Source organism: Schistocerca nitens, chromosome 2, assembly GCF_023898315.1.
Source record: "Schistocerca nitens isolate TAMUIC-IGC-003100 chromosome 2, iqSchNite1.1, whole genome shotgun sequence".
Classification (NCBI taxonomy): domain Eukaryota; kingdom Metazoa; phylum Arthropoda; class Insecta; order Orthoptera; family Acrididae; genus Schistocerca; species Schistocerca nitens.
In genome coordinates this window covers 726,605,816-726,622,981 of record NC_064615.1, presented here as the reverse complement: position 1 = coordinate 726,622,981, position 17,166 = coordinate 726,605,816, and the positions used below count along the sequence as shown (strand labels likewise).

General features: G+C 46.4%; 1 protein-coding gene across 1 annotated transcript in view; it reads left to right on the top strand.

Moving 5' to 3' along the window:
• LOC126235287 (cilia- and flagella-associated protein 100-like) overlaps positions 1–15,023 on the top strand; it is a 168,003-nt gene extending 152,980 nt beyond the window's left edge. The window contains exons 7-10 of the mRNA XM_049944013.1: positions 3,604–3,866; positions 10,246–10,405; positions 11,632–11,765; positions 14,912–15,023. Of these exons, the coding sequence (XP_049799970.1) occupies positions 3,604–3,866; positions 10,246–10,405; positions 11,632–11,765; positions 14,912–15,023 (669 nt within the window). The remainder of the gene's footprint in view (positions 1–3,603; positions 3,867–10,245; positions 10,406–11,631; positions 11,766–14,911) is intronic.
• Positions 15,024–17,166: the final 2,143 nt, after the last annotated feature.

Sequence of the window (17,166 nt, the reverse complement as noted above, 5' to 3'; positions counted from 1 at the left end):
AAACAGATTAGGGAGACCTTTGCCCTTAGTGCACAAAAATCAACGCCACCTGCGTCTCGGGAGCGTGCATTCCACAGAAACTATTTGGCAAGTACTACGTAGACATTTACAGTTGAAACCATACTGATTCACAATGGCACAGCATATATGTGATGCAGATAAGGTTGTGGGGAATTCTGTGCGGAAATGTTGAACTGGATAGAGGACAACGAGACATTCCTGAACACAATAATCTTCAGCGATGAGTTAACATTTCTTATCAGCGGCTTGGTTAACACCCACAACTGCAGGATAGGGGGCAGCGTAATCCATATGTAAACCGGGAACAAGTTCATGACACCCACAGAGTTAATGTGTTTTGTGCCCTTAGCAAATCGAAAGTGCTCGACCCTTTCTTCTTCAAATGGTTCAGATGACTCTGAGCACTATGTGACTTAACATCCACCGTGTAACCAGTTCGTACAGTTTTCTGCTATGTAACTTTATTTCAGAGATTTAAAAAATCAAATCAAAAACACACATTGGGGAGACAGCTAGTGAATATCGATGTCGACAAACAAGGAAATGAATGTATCGAGCAAGTTGTACTCAAATCCAGAGAATCAGAATTCTCTTTCCATGTGGGGCATTCTTCTGTATGCCGCAATCCTCTGTGTAGGTTAGTGGTCTGTTGTAATGATTCTAGCTACCTATGCTTAAGGTTCAAATGGTTCAAATGGCTCTGAGCACTATGGGACTTAACATCTGAAGTCATCAGTCGCCTAGAACTTAGAACTACTTAAACCTAACTAACCTAAGGACATCACACACATCCATGCCCGAGGCAGGATTCGAACCTGCGACCGTTCCACAAATCGATGACGATGACCAAGGTGGGATGGTTTACTGCCAGCAAGATGGTGCACCACCTCATTTCCTCACAGAAGCTCTAATTTTCCTGGATAGTCACTTCCCAGGTTGGTGGATTGGGCGTGAGGGCCCAGTCGCATGACCCCTTCTATCCCCAGTCTCGACACCAGTGGATTTCTATCTCTGGGGTATCATTAAAAACCGTATGTATGTTTCGCCCATACCAAACAATTTAGCCGACACGAAAAGTCGAATCTACTCTGCCGTTGCATATGCTATGCCAGATTTGCTGCAACGAGTGTGGGAAGAAATTAGTTACCAATGAGATGTTTGTCACATCACAAATGGTAGACACATCGAACCAAAATGACATTTGACGCTTTTATGTGGAACTTGAAGTTGCTTGCTACAAAATGACACATCTACTGATTCTGTAAGTTATCTCAAAAAATTCCTTTGTCATTCCAAATTTGTGAGGTCCTTTTCGACTCGCCCTGTATACTCCTGTACAGGGGAGACATTTTAACTGAAAGTCATTTCCCCACTGTCAGCGGACAAATACAGTATTGCAGTGCCTATGTTGTTCAGGAGTGCGGTGCAATGTTCCTTCTGAAGGAACAGGCACTATGGCTGCTACAGCCGTTATGAAATACCGGGCGATCAAAAAGTGAGTATAAATTTGAAAACTTAATAAAGCACGGAATAATGTAGATAGAGAGGTATGCTTCGAATGACATTGGGTCTTATTAGAGCCAAAAAAAAAAAGTTCACAAAATGTCCGACAGATGGCACTGGATAGCAAAACGTCACTGACTGCGCATGAAAATCGTGTATAAAAGGAGCTGTAATGAGAGAGAGAATCAGATGCGTCAGCAGTCGCAGCATTTTGATGTTACCTGTAAAGGCGCTTTTAGTGAAGCTGTATTATCAGAATGGGGAATGTGCTAGTTCAGCGTTACGATCCTATCGCCATAGGAACGTGATTCGAACGGGCAAAGGTCCGTTGACAAATGCAGCTGTGGCGAGAATGATTTCGAAGTTCGAAGCCACGGGTTGTTTAGACGATAGACCCCGTAGTGGCCGACCGAGCACAAGGCGTAATGTTGCTGGGACAGTTCAGGAAGAAATGGAGACTGTAGCGGGTTCGCCTATGCACGGGGAAGTCAGCACTCGTGCAGTCGCACGTCGCACCGGCATTCCATACACTACTGTTTGGTTGGCACTTAGGCGTGCCCTCCGTACAAAATCCATCGGCATCATGAACTGTTACCTGGCGATTTAGTGAAGCGGAGGTCATTTGCGGTGTGGGCGTTTCAAAAGATGGAGGAAGATGACGATTGGTTGGGTAACGTGTTGTGGACCAACGAAGCTCATTTCACGCTCCGAGGGTCTGTCAACGCCCACAACTGCAGAATTTGGGCTACCGAAAATCCTAGAACTGTCGTGAAAAGCGAGCCGATGTGGCCGAGCGGTTCTAGGCGCTACAGTCTGGAACCATGCGACCGCTACGGTCGCAGGTTCGAATCCTGCCTCGGGCAAGGATGTGTGTGATGTCCTTAGGTTAGTTAGGTTTAAGTAGTTCTAAGTTCTAGGGGACTGACGACCTCAGATGTTGAGTCCCATAGTGCTCAGAGCCATTTGAACCATTTGTCGTGAAAACTCCATTGCACGACGTGAAAGTCACGGTATGGGTTGGATTTACCACATCTACCGTTATCGGGGCGTTTTTCTTCGAGGAAATGTGTGATTCTGGTTTTGTAACTGCTACCGTGACGGGTGAGAGGTACACCGATATGTTACAGAATCGCATCATCCCCGCCTGGCTGATAAACGCCTGCTGGAACGTACGACGTTTATGCAGGATGGCGCTCCACCCCATATTGCTAGACGCGTGAAAGATCTCTTCCGAGCGTCAGCCGTCACATTCGTCGTGCTTGGCCTCCCAGGTCCCCAGACCTCAGTCCGTTCGATTATTGGCTTTGGGGTTACCTGAAGTCGCAAGTGTATCGTTATCGATCGACATCGCTAGGGATGCTGAAAGACAACAGCCGACGCCAATGCCTCACCATAACTCCGAACATGCTTTACAGTGCTGTTCACAACATTATTCCTCGACTACAGCTATTATTGAGGAATGATGGTGGACATATTCAGCATTTCCTGTAAAGTACATCACTTTGCTTTGTCTTACTTTGTTATGCTAATTATTGCTATTCTGATGAGATGAAGCGCCAGCTGTCGGACATTTTTTGAACTTTTGTATTTTTTTTTTTTTTTTTTGTTCTAATAAAACCCCATGTCATTCCAAGCATGTGTGTCAATTTGTACCTCTCTATCTACATTATTCCGTGATTTATTCAGTTTTAAAATTTATACTGACTTTTTGATCACGCGGTACATAAAATGTAGTTCGAATATGGACAACCATCAGCTGTATATTGGAATGACGACAATGAAATCCCCTGAACAGGAATGTGCACAACGAACGTATTAATGCAGGTTGTAGACACATGATTGACGAAATAAGGAAGTTTGAGTGTGGTTGCGGTGCATGCTTAGATAGCGTAACGGTAAGGCGACCGCCCGCGATAAGCGGAAAATCGGGGTTCGAGTGGCGGTCAGGCACAAATTTTCGTTGTTGTCATTCCATTATACAGCTGACGGTTGTCCATATTCGAAACTGCAAACGCGTTTCACGTAGGAGTTGCTTCCCACTATGAAGTTAGTGGTGTGAGCAGTGTGACTGCTGTGCAGACGATCACGGAGCAGCAGCAGCAGCTGGCCTACGTGAACGACCACATCAGCGACCTGGAGCGCAGCGTGGCGTGGGAGACGGCCCGCGCCAGGGACCTGGAGGCGCGCACGCGACACCTGCTGCGCGGCCGCTTCTCGCGGCTGCTCGTCAGCGACGACGCGCTCTGCCTCTACGTCTGCGTCGAGGACGCCTACGAGGCCTGCGTCGGCCCCAACGACGACAAGCTCGGCCTGCTCGACATGATGACCGCCGTCGAGAACAAGTGCGTCTCCACACCAGCTCTTCCCTCTTACGAGGGGACCATTGCACCCGTCTTTCCCACGATTGTACGAGGGGTGTTCAATAAGTAACGCGGCACATTTTGGCTTTATTCAGGATTCAAGTACGCCATATTATTACCCATCATTTGGCTAAAATTGTCTGTTTTTCAGCATAGTATCGTCCGCCCCCGGTAGCTGAGTGGTCAGCGTGACAGAATATCAATCCTAAGGGCCCAGATTCGATTCCCGGCTGGGTGGAGATTTTCTCCGCTCAGGGACTGGGTGTTATGTTGTCCTGATCAGAATCGTTTCATCCCCATCGACGCGCAAGTCGCCGAAGTGGCGTCAAATCGAAAGACTTGCACCCGGCGAACGGTCTACCCGACGGGAGGCCCTAGTCACACGACATTACATTACAGCATAGTATCCATTCAATGCGACGGCCTTACACCATCTTAGTGGAAGGGGCTGTGTGCCCACATGGTACCACTCTGCTGGTCGACGTCGGAGTCAATGCCTCGCTGCATCAGTATTCTCTCCATCATCCAAGTACTGCTTCCCGTAGAGTGCATCCATCATTGGCCCAAAGTCGGCGGCTCGTGGTCTTGCGGTAGCGTTCTCGCTTCCCGCGCACGGGGTCCCGGGTTCGATTCCCGGCGGGGTCAGGAATTTTCTCTGCCTCGAGATGACTGGATGTTGTGTGTCTTTCATCATCATTTCATCCTCATTCACTCGCAAGTCGTTGAACTTGTGGAGGGGCGGCCGAACCGCCCCGCGAGGTGTCTCCCGGCCACAATGCCATACGCTCATTATCATTATTATTATTGGCCCAAACAGAGGTAAGTTCTTTATGGTCTTCTGTTATGCAGTGACGAACCCATTGGGCACTCATCTTTGAGAATCTCTATTAGTTCAAATGGTTCAAATGGCTCTGAGATCTATGGGATTTAACATCTGAGGTCATCAGTCCCCTAGACGTTAGAACTACTTAAACCTAACTAACCTAAGGACATCACACACATCCATGCCCGAGGCAGGATTCGAACCTGCGACCGTATCGGTCGCGCGGTTCCAAACTGAAGCGCATAGAACCGCTCGGCCACAGCGGCCGGCCTGAATCTCTATTAGTGCTCAGCACTACCAACAGATGCATCCATTTTTTAAAAATTTATTGCCTTTCGGGATGTGTCCATACGGCCATATCGATAATGGAATGTCAAGTATTAGGAATTGAACGTGAGGACAGCACTACACCCAGTCCCTGACCAAAGAAAATCTCCGACCAAGTTGGTAACCAAACCCTGGCTCCTTCGTTTAGCAATCTGCCGCGTTGACTGCCCAGCTACTGAGGCAGACGAGATGTCCAGTTGAGCACCGATCTGCTTGATTGTGATCTGTCGATTGCCTCGAATGAGAGTGTCTGCGTGTTCCAACATTGCAGGAATCATAATTGTGTGTGGCCAGCTGTCTTGCGGGAGATCGGACAGGTTTGGGCGACTTTGTTGCTATGATGACAGACGCCACGCTCGATGACTTACTACGCTTTTCTTCAGTGCCAGGTCTCTGTAGACATTCTGCCTATGAATATCTGCGATTCTCCGGTTTTCCGTGAAAAGAAACTCAATGACAGCTCTCTGTTTGGAATGCACCTCCGTCCAGACGCCAATTTGAAAGCTGCATATAGCGCCACCATCTATCGGAACTTCATAAAACTGTACGGCTGAAGGGGGAATATTCCAGGGTGCCCCACAACAAATTCCGATTTTTTCAACCGACATTATCCCAGAAGAAAATGCGTCTTATTACTTTTTGAATGCCCCTCTTATTTCTTGTACATACTGTCTTATAAAGAGTGTCCGGACATGCTAAGCTATGCTGGATCCACCGCAATATTTCACGACAAGCGGACCCGCCAGCATAAAAGGAGGCGGGAAGGAGAGGGGGATTTATGTTGCCAGTAGAGGAGTAGTAATGAGAGAACGGATTGGTCATAAGAGCTCAATGGTTTTGAACGTGGACTATCCACGGGATATCATCAGAGTAACAAATCCGTCAAAGCCACTTCAATCCATCTACAGCTGCCCAAGTCGAGTGTTTGTGATGTGATTGTGAAGTGGAAATGCGAGGGAACAACCACACCTAAACCTAGACCAGGCAGACCTCGTGTACTGACGGACAGGCACCGTTGAGCATTATGGAGGGTGGTCGTAAAAACTACATGAAATTAGTAGGTTCTAAAGTGCAGCCAGCAGCCCAGCTAATACAATGTCTGCGCGTAGGGAGTTAAAAAGAACGTGAAACGGTGGTCGAGCAGCGCCACGTAAGTTACAAACTTCTGTAGTGTGCTGAGCTGTGCTTGAAGCAGTGTAAAGTACGATGACACTGGACAGTCAGATACCGGAAATAGTGATTTGGAGTGATGAATTACGCTATACCAGTGACAATCGGATGGGAGGTTTGGATATGACAAACACCTGCAGAACATTACTTTCTATGATACATTGTGCCAATAGTGAAGTACGTAGGAGGTGACGTTAAAATATAGGGGTGTTTTTCGTAGACGGGTGTGGTCCCCTTACTGCGCTTAAGAAAACGATAAATACGGAATGATATGAACACATTTTTCAGCATTGTCTACTGCTTACAGTTGAAGAATAGTTCGGAGACGATGACTGTTTGACTGAGCACGACAGTGCACCCCGTCATAAAGCAACGTCTGTGAGGCAATGGTTTGCGGTCAATAACATTCCTGAATTAGATTGGCTTGCCGAGGATCCTGATCCGTACCCAAAAGAACATTGCGAAGGCTGGCTGTAAAAAATCGCGTGAAACAAACGGAAGGAATCTCTCGTGAGTCGCAGAGTGCTACCAGCAGTCCAACCAGTACAGTGACTGTGAATAATGAGTTCAAAAGACCATTGTGGCCGAACAGCTCCTCATAAATCACACATTTCTGTAGCCGATGCTAATCGACACTTGAGGTGGCGTAAATGGCGACGCCACCCGAGTGTAGATAACTGGAAACGAATGACTTGGAGTGATGAATTACGCTCTATCCTATCGTAATCCGATGGAAGGGTTAGGATTTGAGGAAATCCTGGAGAACGTTGCCTGTCATGATGTGCAGTATCGAGGGGCGTGGTCTCCATATTGCGTTTCAAAAAACCTTAAATGCGGAAGGATATGAACGCATTTTACAGCATTGCGTAGTGCGCACAGTAGAGCAACCGTTCAGAGACGATGATTGTTTATATCACCCTGTCACAAAGCTTCGTCTCTGAAGCAACGGTTTTTGGACAGTTGCGGGTCTGCCCAGAGTCCCGACCTGAAGCCAAAGAAAAACCTTTGGGATGAGTTAGAACGTCGACTTCGCTACAGTCCGAAGCGTCCAACATCACTGCCTTCTACGGCTTTGGCTCCCGAGGAAGAATAGGCTATCATTCCGCCACAGACATGCAGACACGCCATTGAAAGTGTCGCCAGCAGAGTTCAAGTTGTCATAAAGACAATGGGTGGGCAACCCAACATTAATGTCTCCTAAAAGATGTCCGTATACTTTTGATCAGACAGCGCAGCCTTTTAAAATCGGATGAGTCTTTTGAAAATAGAAACGTTGTAGTCCTATGCGGAAGTTAAAATCCACCTCAAGTTTCTCTCTTTCTTCACGTAGAAGATATAGTTTTGTGATGTCTGACGAATCTTTTTGAGACACCCAACACATTATCGAGACATATTATTAAGAGCACCAGTTGTATGCAGGCTATCTGCCATCTGCAGATCGTACCCCAGGAAGAGGATTGAACAGATTGAATCACGTGGATTCCACGGCTTTCTGTAGCCATTCTGTCTGGAATGCTCAGTATAGTTGTTGAAAGGTTAGCAGTCGTGGATACACGCAGCGAAAGCGATGATCTCAGTGTCCCAAAAATGTTCAACTGCCATACGGGGGCCGTTTGTATAATTTGTAATCTTGTTTGTTGATTTCCATCATTTATCGGAGACTTCTAATCGTGTGGTAACGGGTATCATCTTGGTGAAGGACTGCGTCCTTCCCCCCCCCCCCCCCCCCACACACACCCTCCCCCCCCCCCACACACACACACCCCCCGGAAGACAATCATCATGTGTAGATAGGGTTGCCATATGTCGCGGATTTCGCGGACAGTCCGCGATTTTATGCTCGAAGACGGGGGTCCTGGACGAAAAGGAAAATGTCCGCGAAAAAAGTGGCTAGTAAGTAAAAAAAAATTTTTACGCTAGTTTTACCACTGACCACCGATCAAGTGTTTCATAACTCCTGCAAACTTGACGATAGCCGTTGAAACCTGTGCTGATATTCCGTGTCATTTCAGAATCGCTCAGCTATTTTCAGAACAGACTGTGGAAGCAGTGCAATAATCGATTCTTTGTGATTGTTTCAGTTTTCCGCTGTTGGTTTACAACGAGCTTTAATTAAAAAGTTATTTAATGTCAATTGCAATTAATTTTCTTCATCATTGACCACTCCTTTATAGACACCGTTAATGCTTGGATTAATTTTCCTTGTTAATTACAACTTCTTTGCTGACAGAATTACAGTTTGAATTATGGTAATTATGAAGATTTGGCTGACGTGCAGGAAGGTGAAAGGATATTGTGTGATTCCAGGTTTCAACCACATCTTCATAATTACCACTGTAAAGTATGATGAAGATTCAACTGAAATGCAAACCAATGGTCACTTGCACAAAATATCGGTCTGTGTTTCAACCACATCTTTATAATCACCGAATTTTGTCCTCGATTTTCGTCCTTGGATCATGGCAACCCTATGTGTAGACGACTCTGATCTCCGGGGACTGATCTGTAATCGTTCAAGAAAGCCCTCCATATGAATTAATTGTACTGTGGCATACTATGAACACAGTCCCAAACGATAACACAGCTGCCGGCCGTGGTGGTCTAGCGGTTCTAGGCGCTCAGTCCGGAATCGCGCGACTGCTACGGTCGCAGGTTCGAATCCTGCCTCGGGCATGGATGTGTGTGATGTCCTTAGGTTAGTTAGGTTTAAGTAGTTCTCAGTTCTAAGGGACTGATGACCACAGATGTTAAGTCCCATAGTGCTCAGAGCCATTTGAACCATTTTGATAACACAGCCTTTTGTACTTTTCCAGCAATCAATGCGAAGTGTTTGTTTCCCAATGCCTCTCACGATTGTCCTTCATACAATGTCTTAGTTGACCGTTTAGTCGGGTAGTAGTGGCACACGGAATTCCACAATTTCGAGTACGGTTATCCATGATGTTGGTATTAGTCCATTCCTCATACCGTTTTAGAAATACAAACATCTTGGCCCGAAAGTCAAAGATAATTCCTTTCTTAACTGCAGTAAATCGCTTCCTCTACCGACGACGTGACTGCGTGGAATGCATAAAGACTGCATCCTGTCCTCTGAAAAAAGAGTGGGGAAGTTCGGCTGCCGAGTTGCAATTCTTTTAGTTGACGCCGCATTGGTCGCACCGAGCGGAGAAAATATCTTAGCCGGCTGGGGATCGAACCCGGACCCACTGTATAGTAGTCAGACGCGCTGATCACACAGCTGAGGAGGTGGACATACTGGCCTCGAACACTCTTGTATTTCATTAGGTTAGACTCGTGTGAATTATGTACTATACACTGTAGATGTATTTTTCTGAGAATAGTCGTCACAGTACTGCGGTTTGATGGTGTACATGCAAGGTTTTTTGAGATCGTGACTAAAAAATATTTTCATTTGGAATTGGTCAAAGGCTTCGAACATAATTTCGAATTTTCAGGATCCACAATTGACGAGCCCTAAGCCAAAACCATAGATACAGTGACAACGTAAGAGTATTTAACTGTTGCTGAGTTATACTGCTAAAAAAATACCTAAGATAGGGGAAAGACTTTTCACACGAAGTGAAGCACCACCATCAACAATCTTTATAGCGTCATGGTAAACATTCTAAGGTGTCCATGCCGGCGTACTTGACGATATTTGTGTTTATGTGAAGAGATTGTGGCATGTTTTATCGCCTGGCCACAAAATCAGTTAACTCGGCAGCCCGAAGGAGAGTTTTCGATATGATCGGTGACATCAACAACTAATGCATGCACTTCTGTACCGTGCGGAATCTCTTCGGGCAATCTGAGGAACAGTCCGGAATGCAGGTAGGTCAGGCATTCTCTGGCACATCTGAGACTGGATTTAGATAATCACACGTGCTACATGCGGTCGACTGATGAAAGGTGGCACTCTCGCTTTACATTGCCAAAAATGGCACCATCGCGCAGACATGGACACCTTTCACCTTGCGGACCGTATTGTAAGTGAGAGACATGGTAAACGTGGCAGCTAGTGTTGGAGGTTTTGCATTTCAGGTATTGGTCCCTGCTTCGGGAACTGGACGCCTTGCCGGCTTCCATCGTGGCACACTCCAGGAGAATCGTGCACATTGAAGAGCGCCGGCGCATGCGCAGAGCGCACACCGCAGAGCAGATTGTGCAGCGTCTACGCAGGGGCGAACACCGGCTTTTACATGTAAGTGTGTAATGCTTCACCTTCCGAAACTTTGTTACCTTGTGCGGCCAGCGGTGCATGATGGGATGGGTCTCTATTTTCTGCCGGCGTCACATTGCTTGGAAAACGTGATGTTCTATTTCAAGGAAGCGGATTATATATGAAATGTTCTTGGTCTTCTAACCGCAGAATAATAATTCGAGCTTTCCTTGATAACCTCCGTTATCTGCATCGGGAACAACGGACTATGGTGACTTCTGCTGTGTTGGACTCGAATTACCAATAAATTGCCTTTAATTGGTGACACTTCGTCATCGTGAGAGACATCATTCTGCTAATGGTCGTATCGACGATGGAAAGTTGTTAAGACGCGCCATGGTTCCCATTCAGGTGCAAGAAATGACTTCTACGAAACTTCCTCGTAGAGCAAAACTGTGTGTCTGATCGGTACTCCAACTTGGAATCTGGCCTTTTGCAGGCAATATTCTCACCCACTTACATACTTTCCAACCGCTAGCCCGGTCGAATAGTGGTTTTCCCGTAACAAAATTACGGAAAGAATCTCAAATTTTTCGCACTTTTTTCAGGTTTTGCTTATATGTCAAAACCACACGTTTTTTGAAGCTGTCCAATCTTTACAAAATTTAAGAAGACAAAATGTCCTACAGAATGAACTAGTCAATTTTAATTTTATAATGAGCAGTATTGGTGATAGAGCGCGCTGAAAAACAGCCCTTCTGCGGAAACGTAGACAACGCCACTCCCACCCCCACAAACCCAAAAAAATACGTGTTATCGCCGAAACTTCTTACACCACGTGAAATGAGATTGAAGTTCGTACAAGAGGCGTCTGTAACATTGAATCTTCTGGTGAGAGGGAAGGGAGCAAAGTGAAAATTACGTAAAATGTCTTTTACACCCTACAGCCAGTCGGACCCTACCACCTATGTCTTATTGGCGATGTATTTCCTATGTGTTGTGCTTAAATGAGGTTGTTTTGAATGAATGATGGGAGAGCATGTTTGATTAAAACGTTAACAAATTATATTTACAAGATATTAGGCACATGTCAGTGAATAGAAAGCTGAATACGAAATCTATATGTGGCATGTACAAGTGTTGAGCACAGGATTGGTTCAACACTTCGAATAGGTTCTCCATCTGAAAAAGAAAGGTATATAGTGATAGAATGTAGATACGAAAGACGGACGTATGAAGTAATACTTGTTCTGATGTCATTTGTACAGTTTCTTTTCTCGTCTCCGTTTGGCAGTTGGTGGCCAGGCAATGTTTCTTGGGCACAAGAAGGTCCAGATCCAGGGTTTGAGCAATGTCAGGTCCAGGCAAAGCGCCAGGAGCTGTGGAAGGTCCAGGCTGAACAGTGAGTTGGTGAGGTTCTTCAACTGAAAACACGATAATTGGATGATTAATGTTATGATAGAGAAAAATGATTAGTAAAGGTGGATAATGGTGCAAAACACTATTTGAGTTAATACCTTCTGTCGCCTCAGCTGCTTCAGGCAGTGGTACTGCAAGGGATTGGTCCAGGTTGCCTTTGTCTTCATATCCAAATTGTTGCTGATGTTGGAACACGACCACTCACAACTGCTAGCACAGTTTTGTGCAGAAAAGTCCTGCTTACCTATACCCACACCGACACTGGAATCTGTCCTGCATTTGCAAGATGTAGGCTGAAGAACCCTCTCAGGAGCCAGGCCTTTCAGTGTGGTAATGGGAGGCAACCCATTTTTTGTCACCTTCCACCCCCACTGCTCTGGACCCAAGTAGTTTCCGATCCACTGATGCACCTAATGGAAACCTCTGGAGGTGTGTTGCTGAGCTACAGTTTCACTGGGAGGTATGGAAGCTATGTCTGGTGTTGCCTTCTGGGCTGATGTCACATATGGCTTATACCTCAGTTTGTTGAGTGTTGTGGTTGCGTGGTTACCACCAGAAATAACATTCAGGAATTTCTCACCTGCAGCTATTATTTCCTTTATATGAGCTGAAGGATCAGAGAATTTAGTAATGTAGAACTCGAGACGCGGATTTTTGGAGAGGGTCTTGAGAAATTTAATCTTGCCTTGGTTGAATAACGCGGAAGTAGATTTACAACCATCCATTGCATAGAGGAAGAGCATGTCGTTGCCAACACTCTGCTTCACTGCACTTCCCGGATGAAAGAGGAGCCGAGGGGCTTTATCTCTCCCTGGCTTGAGGAAATATACCGGGTGATCAAAAAGTCAGTATAAATTTGAAAACTGAATAAATCACGGAATAATGTAGATATACAGGTACAAATTGACACACATGCTTGGAATGACAAAAAAAAAAAAAAAACACAAAAGTTCAATAAATGTCCGACAGATGGCGCTTCATCTCAACAGAATAGCAATAATTAGCATAACAAAGTAAGACAATGCAAAGATATGTCAAAACCACACGTTTTTTGAAGCTGTCCAATCTTTACAAAATTTAAGAAGACAAAATGTCCTACAGAATGAACTAGTCAATTTTAATTTTATAATGAGCAGTATTGGTGTTAGAGCGCGCTGAAAAACAGCCCTTCTGCGGAAACGTAGACAACGCACTCCCACCCCCACAAACCCAAAAAAATACGTGTTATCGCCGAAACTTCTTACACCACGTGAAATGAGATTGAAGTTCGTACAAGAGGCGTCTGTAACATTGAATCTTCTGATGAGAGGGAAGGGAGCAAAGTGAAAATTACGTAAAATGTCTTTTACACCCTACAGCCAGTCGGACCCTACCACCCATGTCTTATTGGCGATGTATTTCCTATGTGTTGTGCTTAAATGAGGTTGTTTTGAATGAATGATGGGAGAGCATGTTTGATTAAAACGTTAACAAATTATATTTACAAGATATTAGGCACATGTCAGTGAATAGAAAGCTGAATATGAAATCTATATGTGGCATGTACAAGTGTTGAGCACAGGATTGGTTCAACACTTCGAATAGGTTCTCCATCTGAAAAAGAAAGGTCTATAGTGATAGAATGTACACTCCTGGAAATGGAAAAAAGAACACATTGACACCGGTGTGTCAGACCCACCATACTTGCTCCGGACACTGCGAGAGGGCTGTACAAGCAATGATCACACGCACGGCACAGCGGACACACCAGGAACCGCGGTGTTGGCCGTCGAATGGCGCTAGCTGCGCAGCATTTGTGCACCGCCGCCGTCAGTGTCAGCCAGTTTGCCGTGGCATACGGAGCTCCATCGCAGTCTTTAACACTGGTAGCATGCCGCGACAGCGTGGACGTGAACCGAATGTGCAGTTGACGGACTTTGAGCGAGGGCGTATAGTGGGCATGTGGGAGGCCGGGTGGACGTACCGCCGAATTGCTCAACACGTGGGGCGTGAGGTCTCCACAGTACATCGATGTTGTCGCCAGTGGTCGGCGGAAGGTGCACGTGCCCGTCGATCTGGGACCGGACCGCAGCGACGCACGGATGCACGCCAAGACCGTAGGATCCTACGCAGTGCCGTAGGGGACCGCACCGCCACTTCCCAGCAAATTAGGGACACTGTTGCTCCTGGGGTATCGGCGAGGACCATTCGCAACCGTCTCCATGAAGCTGGGCTACGGTCCCGCACACCGTTAGGCCGTCTTCCGCTCACCCCCCAACATCGTGCAGCCCGCCTCCAGTGGTGTCGCGACAGGCGTGAATGGAGGGACGAATGGAGACGTGTCGTCTTCAGCGATGAGAGTCGCTTCTGCCTTGGTGCCAATGATGGTCGTATGCGTGTTTGGCGCCGTGCAGGTGAGCGCCACAATCAGGACTACATACGACCGAGGCACACAGGGCCAACACCCGGCATCATGGTGTGGGGAGCGATCTCCTACACTGGCCGTACACCACTGGTGATCGTCGAGGGGACACTGAATAGTGCACGGTACATCCAAACCGTCATCGAACCCATCGTTCTACCATTCCTAGACCGGCAAGGGAACTTGCTGTTCCAACAGGACAATGCACGTCCGCATGTATCCCGTGCCACCCAACGTGCTCTAGAAGGTGTAAGTCAACTACCCTGGCCAGCAAGATCTCCGGATCTGTCCCCCATTGAGCATGTTTGGGACTGGATGAAGCGTCGTCTCACGCGGTCTGCACGTCCAGCACGAACGCTGGTCCAACTGAGGCGCCAGGTGGAAATGGCATGGCAAGCCGTTCCACAGGACTACATCCAGCATCTCTACGATCGTCTCCATGGGAGAATAGCAGCCTGCATTGCTGCGAAAGGTGGATATACACTGTACTAGTGCCGACATTGTGCATGCTCTGTTGCCTGTGTCTATGTGCCTGTGGTTCTGTCAGTGTGATCATGTGATGTATCTGACCCCAGGAATGTGTCAATAAAGTTTCCCCTTCCTGGGACAATGAATTCACGGTGTTCTTATTTCAATTTCCAGGAGTGTAGATACGAAAGACAGACGTATGAAGTAATATTTGTTCTGATGTCATTTGTACAGTTTCTTTTCTCGTCTCCGTTTGGCAGTTGGTGGCCAGGCAATGTTTCTTGGGCACAAGAAGGTCCAGATCCAGGGTTTGAGCAATGTCAGGTCCAGGCAAAGCGCCAGGAGCTGTGGAAGGTCCAGGCTGAACAGTGAGTTGGTGAGGTTCTTCAACTGAAAACACGATAATTAGATGATTAATGTTATGATAGAGAAAAATGATTAGTAAAGGTGGATAATGGTGCAAAACACTATTTGAGTTAATACCTTCTGTCGCCTCAGCTGCTTCAGGCAGTGGTACTGCAAGGGATTGGTCCAGGTTGTCTTTGTCTTCATATCCAAATTGTTGCTGATGTTGGAACACGACCACTCACAACTGCTAGCACAGTTTTGTGCAGAAAAGTCCTGCTTACCTATACCCACACCGACGCTGGAATCTGTCCTGCATTTGCAAGATGTAGGCTGAAGAACCCTCTCAGGAGCCAGGCCTTTCAGTGTGGTAATGGGAGGCAACCCATTTTTTGTCACCTTCCACCCCCACTGCTCTGGACCCAAGTAGTTTCCGATCCACTGATGCACCTAATGGAAACCTCTGGAGGTGTGTTGCTAAGCTACAGTTTCACTGGGAGGTATGGAAGCTGTGTCTTGTGTTGCCTTCTGGGCTGATGTCACATATGGCTTATACCTCAGTTTGTTGAGTGTTGTGGTTGCGTGGTTACCACCAGAAATAACATTCAGGAATTTCTCACCTGCAGCTATTATTTCCTTTATATGAGCTGAAGGATCAGAGAATTTAGTAATGTAGAACTCGAGACGCGGATTTTTGGAGAGGGTCTTGAGAAATTTAATCTTGCCTTGGTTGAATAACGCGGAAGTAGATTTACAACCATCCATTGCATAGAGGAAGAGCATGTCGTTGCCAACACTCTGCTTCACTGCACTTCCCGGATGAAAGAGGAGCCGAGGGGCTTTATCTCTCCCTGGCTTGAGGAAATATACCGGGTGATCAAAAAGTCAGTATAAATTTGAAAACTGAATAAATCACGGAATAATGTAGATATACAGGTACAAATTGACACACATGCTTGGAATGACATGGGGTTTTATTAGAACAAAAAAAACACAAAAGTTCAAAAAATGTCCGACAGATGGCGCTTCATCTCATCAGAATAGCAATAATTAGCATAACAAAGTAAGACAAAGCAAAGATGATGATCTTTACAGGAAATTCTCAGTATGTCGACCATCATCCCTCACCAATAGCTGTAGTCGAGGAATGGAATAATGTTGTGAACAGCACTGTAAAGCATGTCCGGAGTTATGGTGAGGCATTGGCGTCGGATGTTGTCTTTCAGCATCCCTAGAGATGTCGGTCGATCACGATACACTTGCGACTTAGGCAACCCCAAAGCCAATAATCGCACGGACTGAGGTCTAGGGACCTGGGAGGCCAAGCATAACGAACGTGGCGGCTGAGCACACGATCATCACCAAACGACGCGCGCATGAGATCTTTCACGCGTCTAGCAACACGGGGTGGAGCGCCATCCTGCATAAACATCGTACGTTCCTGCAGGTGTTTATCAGCCAGGCTGCGGATGATGCGATTCTGTAACATATCGGCGTACCTCTCACCCGTCACGGTAGCAGTTACAAAACCAGAATCACGCATTTCCTCGAAGAAATAAGGCCTGATAACTTTTTTTTGTTCTCATAAAACCCCATGTCATTCCAAGCACGTGTGTCAATTTTTACCTCTCTATCTACATTATTCCGTGGTTTATTAAGTTTTCAAATTTATACTGACTTTTTGATCCCCCGGTACATTGGAGGGAATTTGGAGACACAATATTAACACCAGGACATCTTTCCCCACTACTGCGACCCTATTGCGAGCCAAAAGCCCGGGATTCTGCCACTGACACTAACAATGTGTCTCATCACTAGGAAGCAACTTGGAGGCGATTCTACTTTCATTGCATTGCGTCATCAGTATAGTGATTAGTCTTACTTGTTTTTCGCATTCGATAGAAAATTTACTTGTGAAAGATGGTCACGCTAACAAACATGTTACTTGTGAAACTGCTGGTGTCATGATGCTGCTAAATTGTATCCCCACCTACTGCTTTCTGGCCGACCTCCTCAAGTGTTCCTCCGCCTTGCTAGTCTTCTTTCCGTCCAAGTACCCATCGAACACAATTTTCCCACTCAGGTGGAGACACAATATTAACACCAGGACATCTTTCCCCACTACTGCGACCCTATTGCGAGCCAAAAGCCCGGGATTCTGCCACTGACA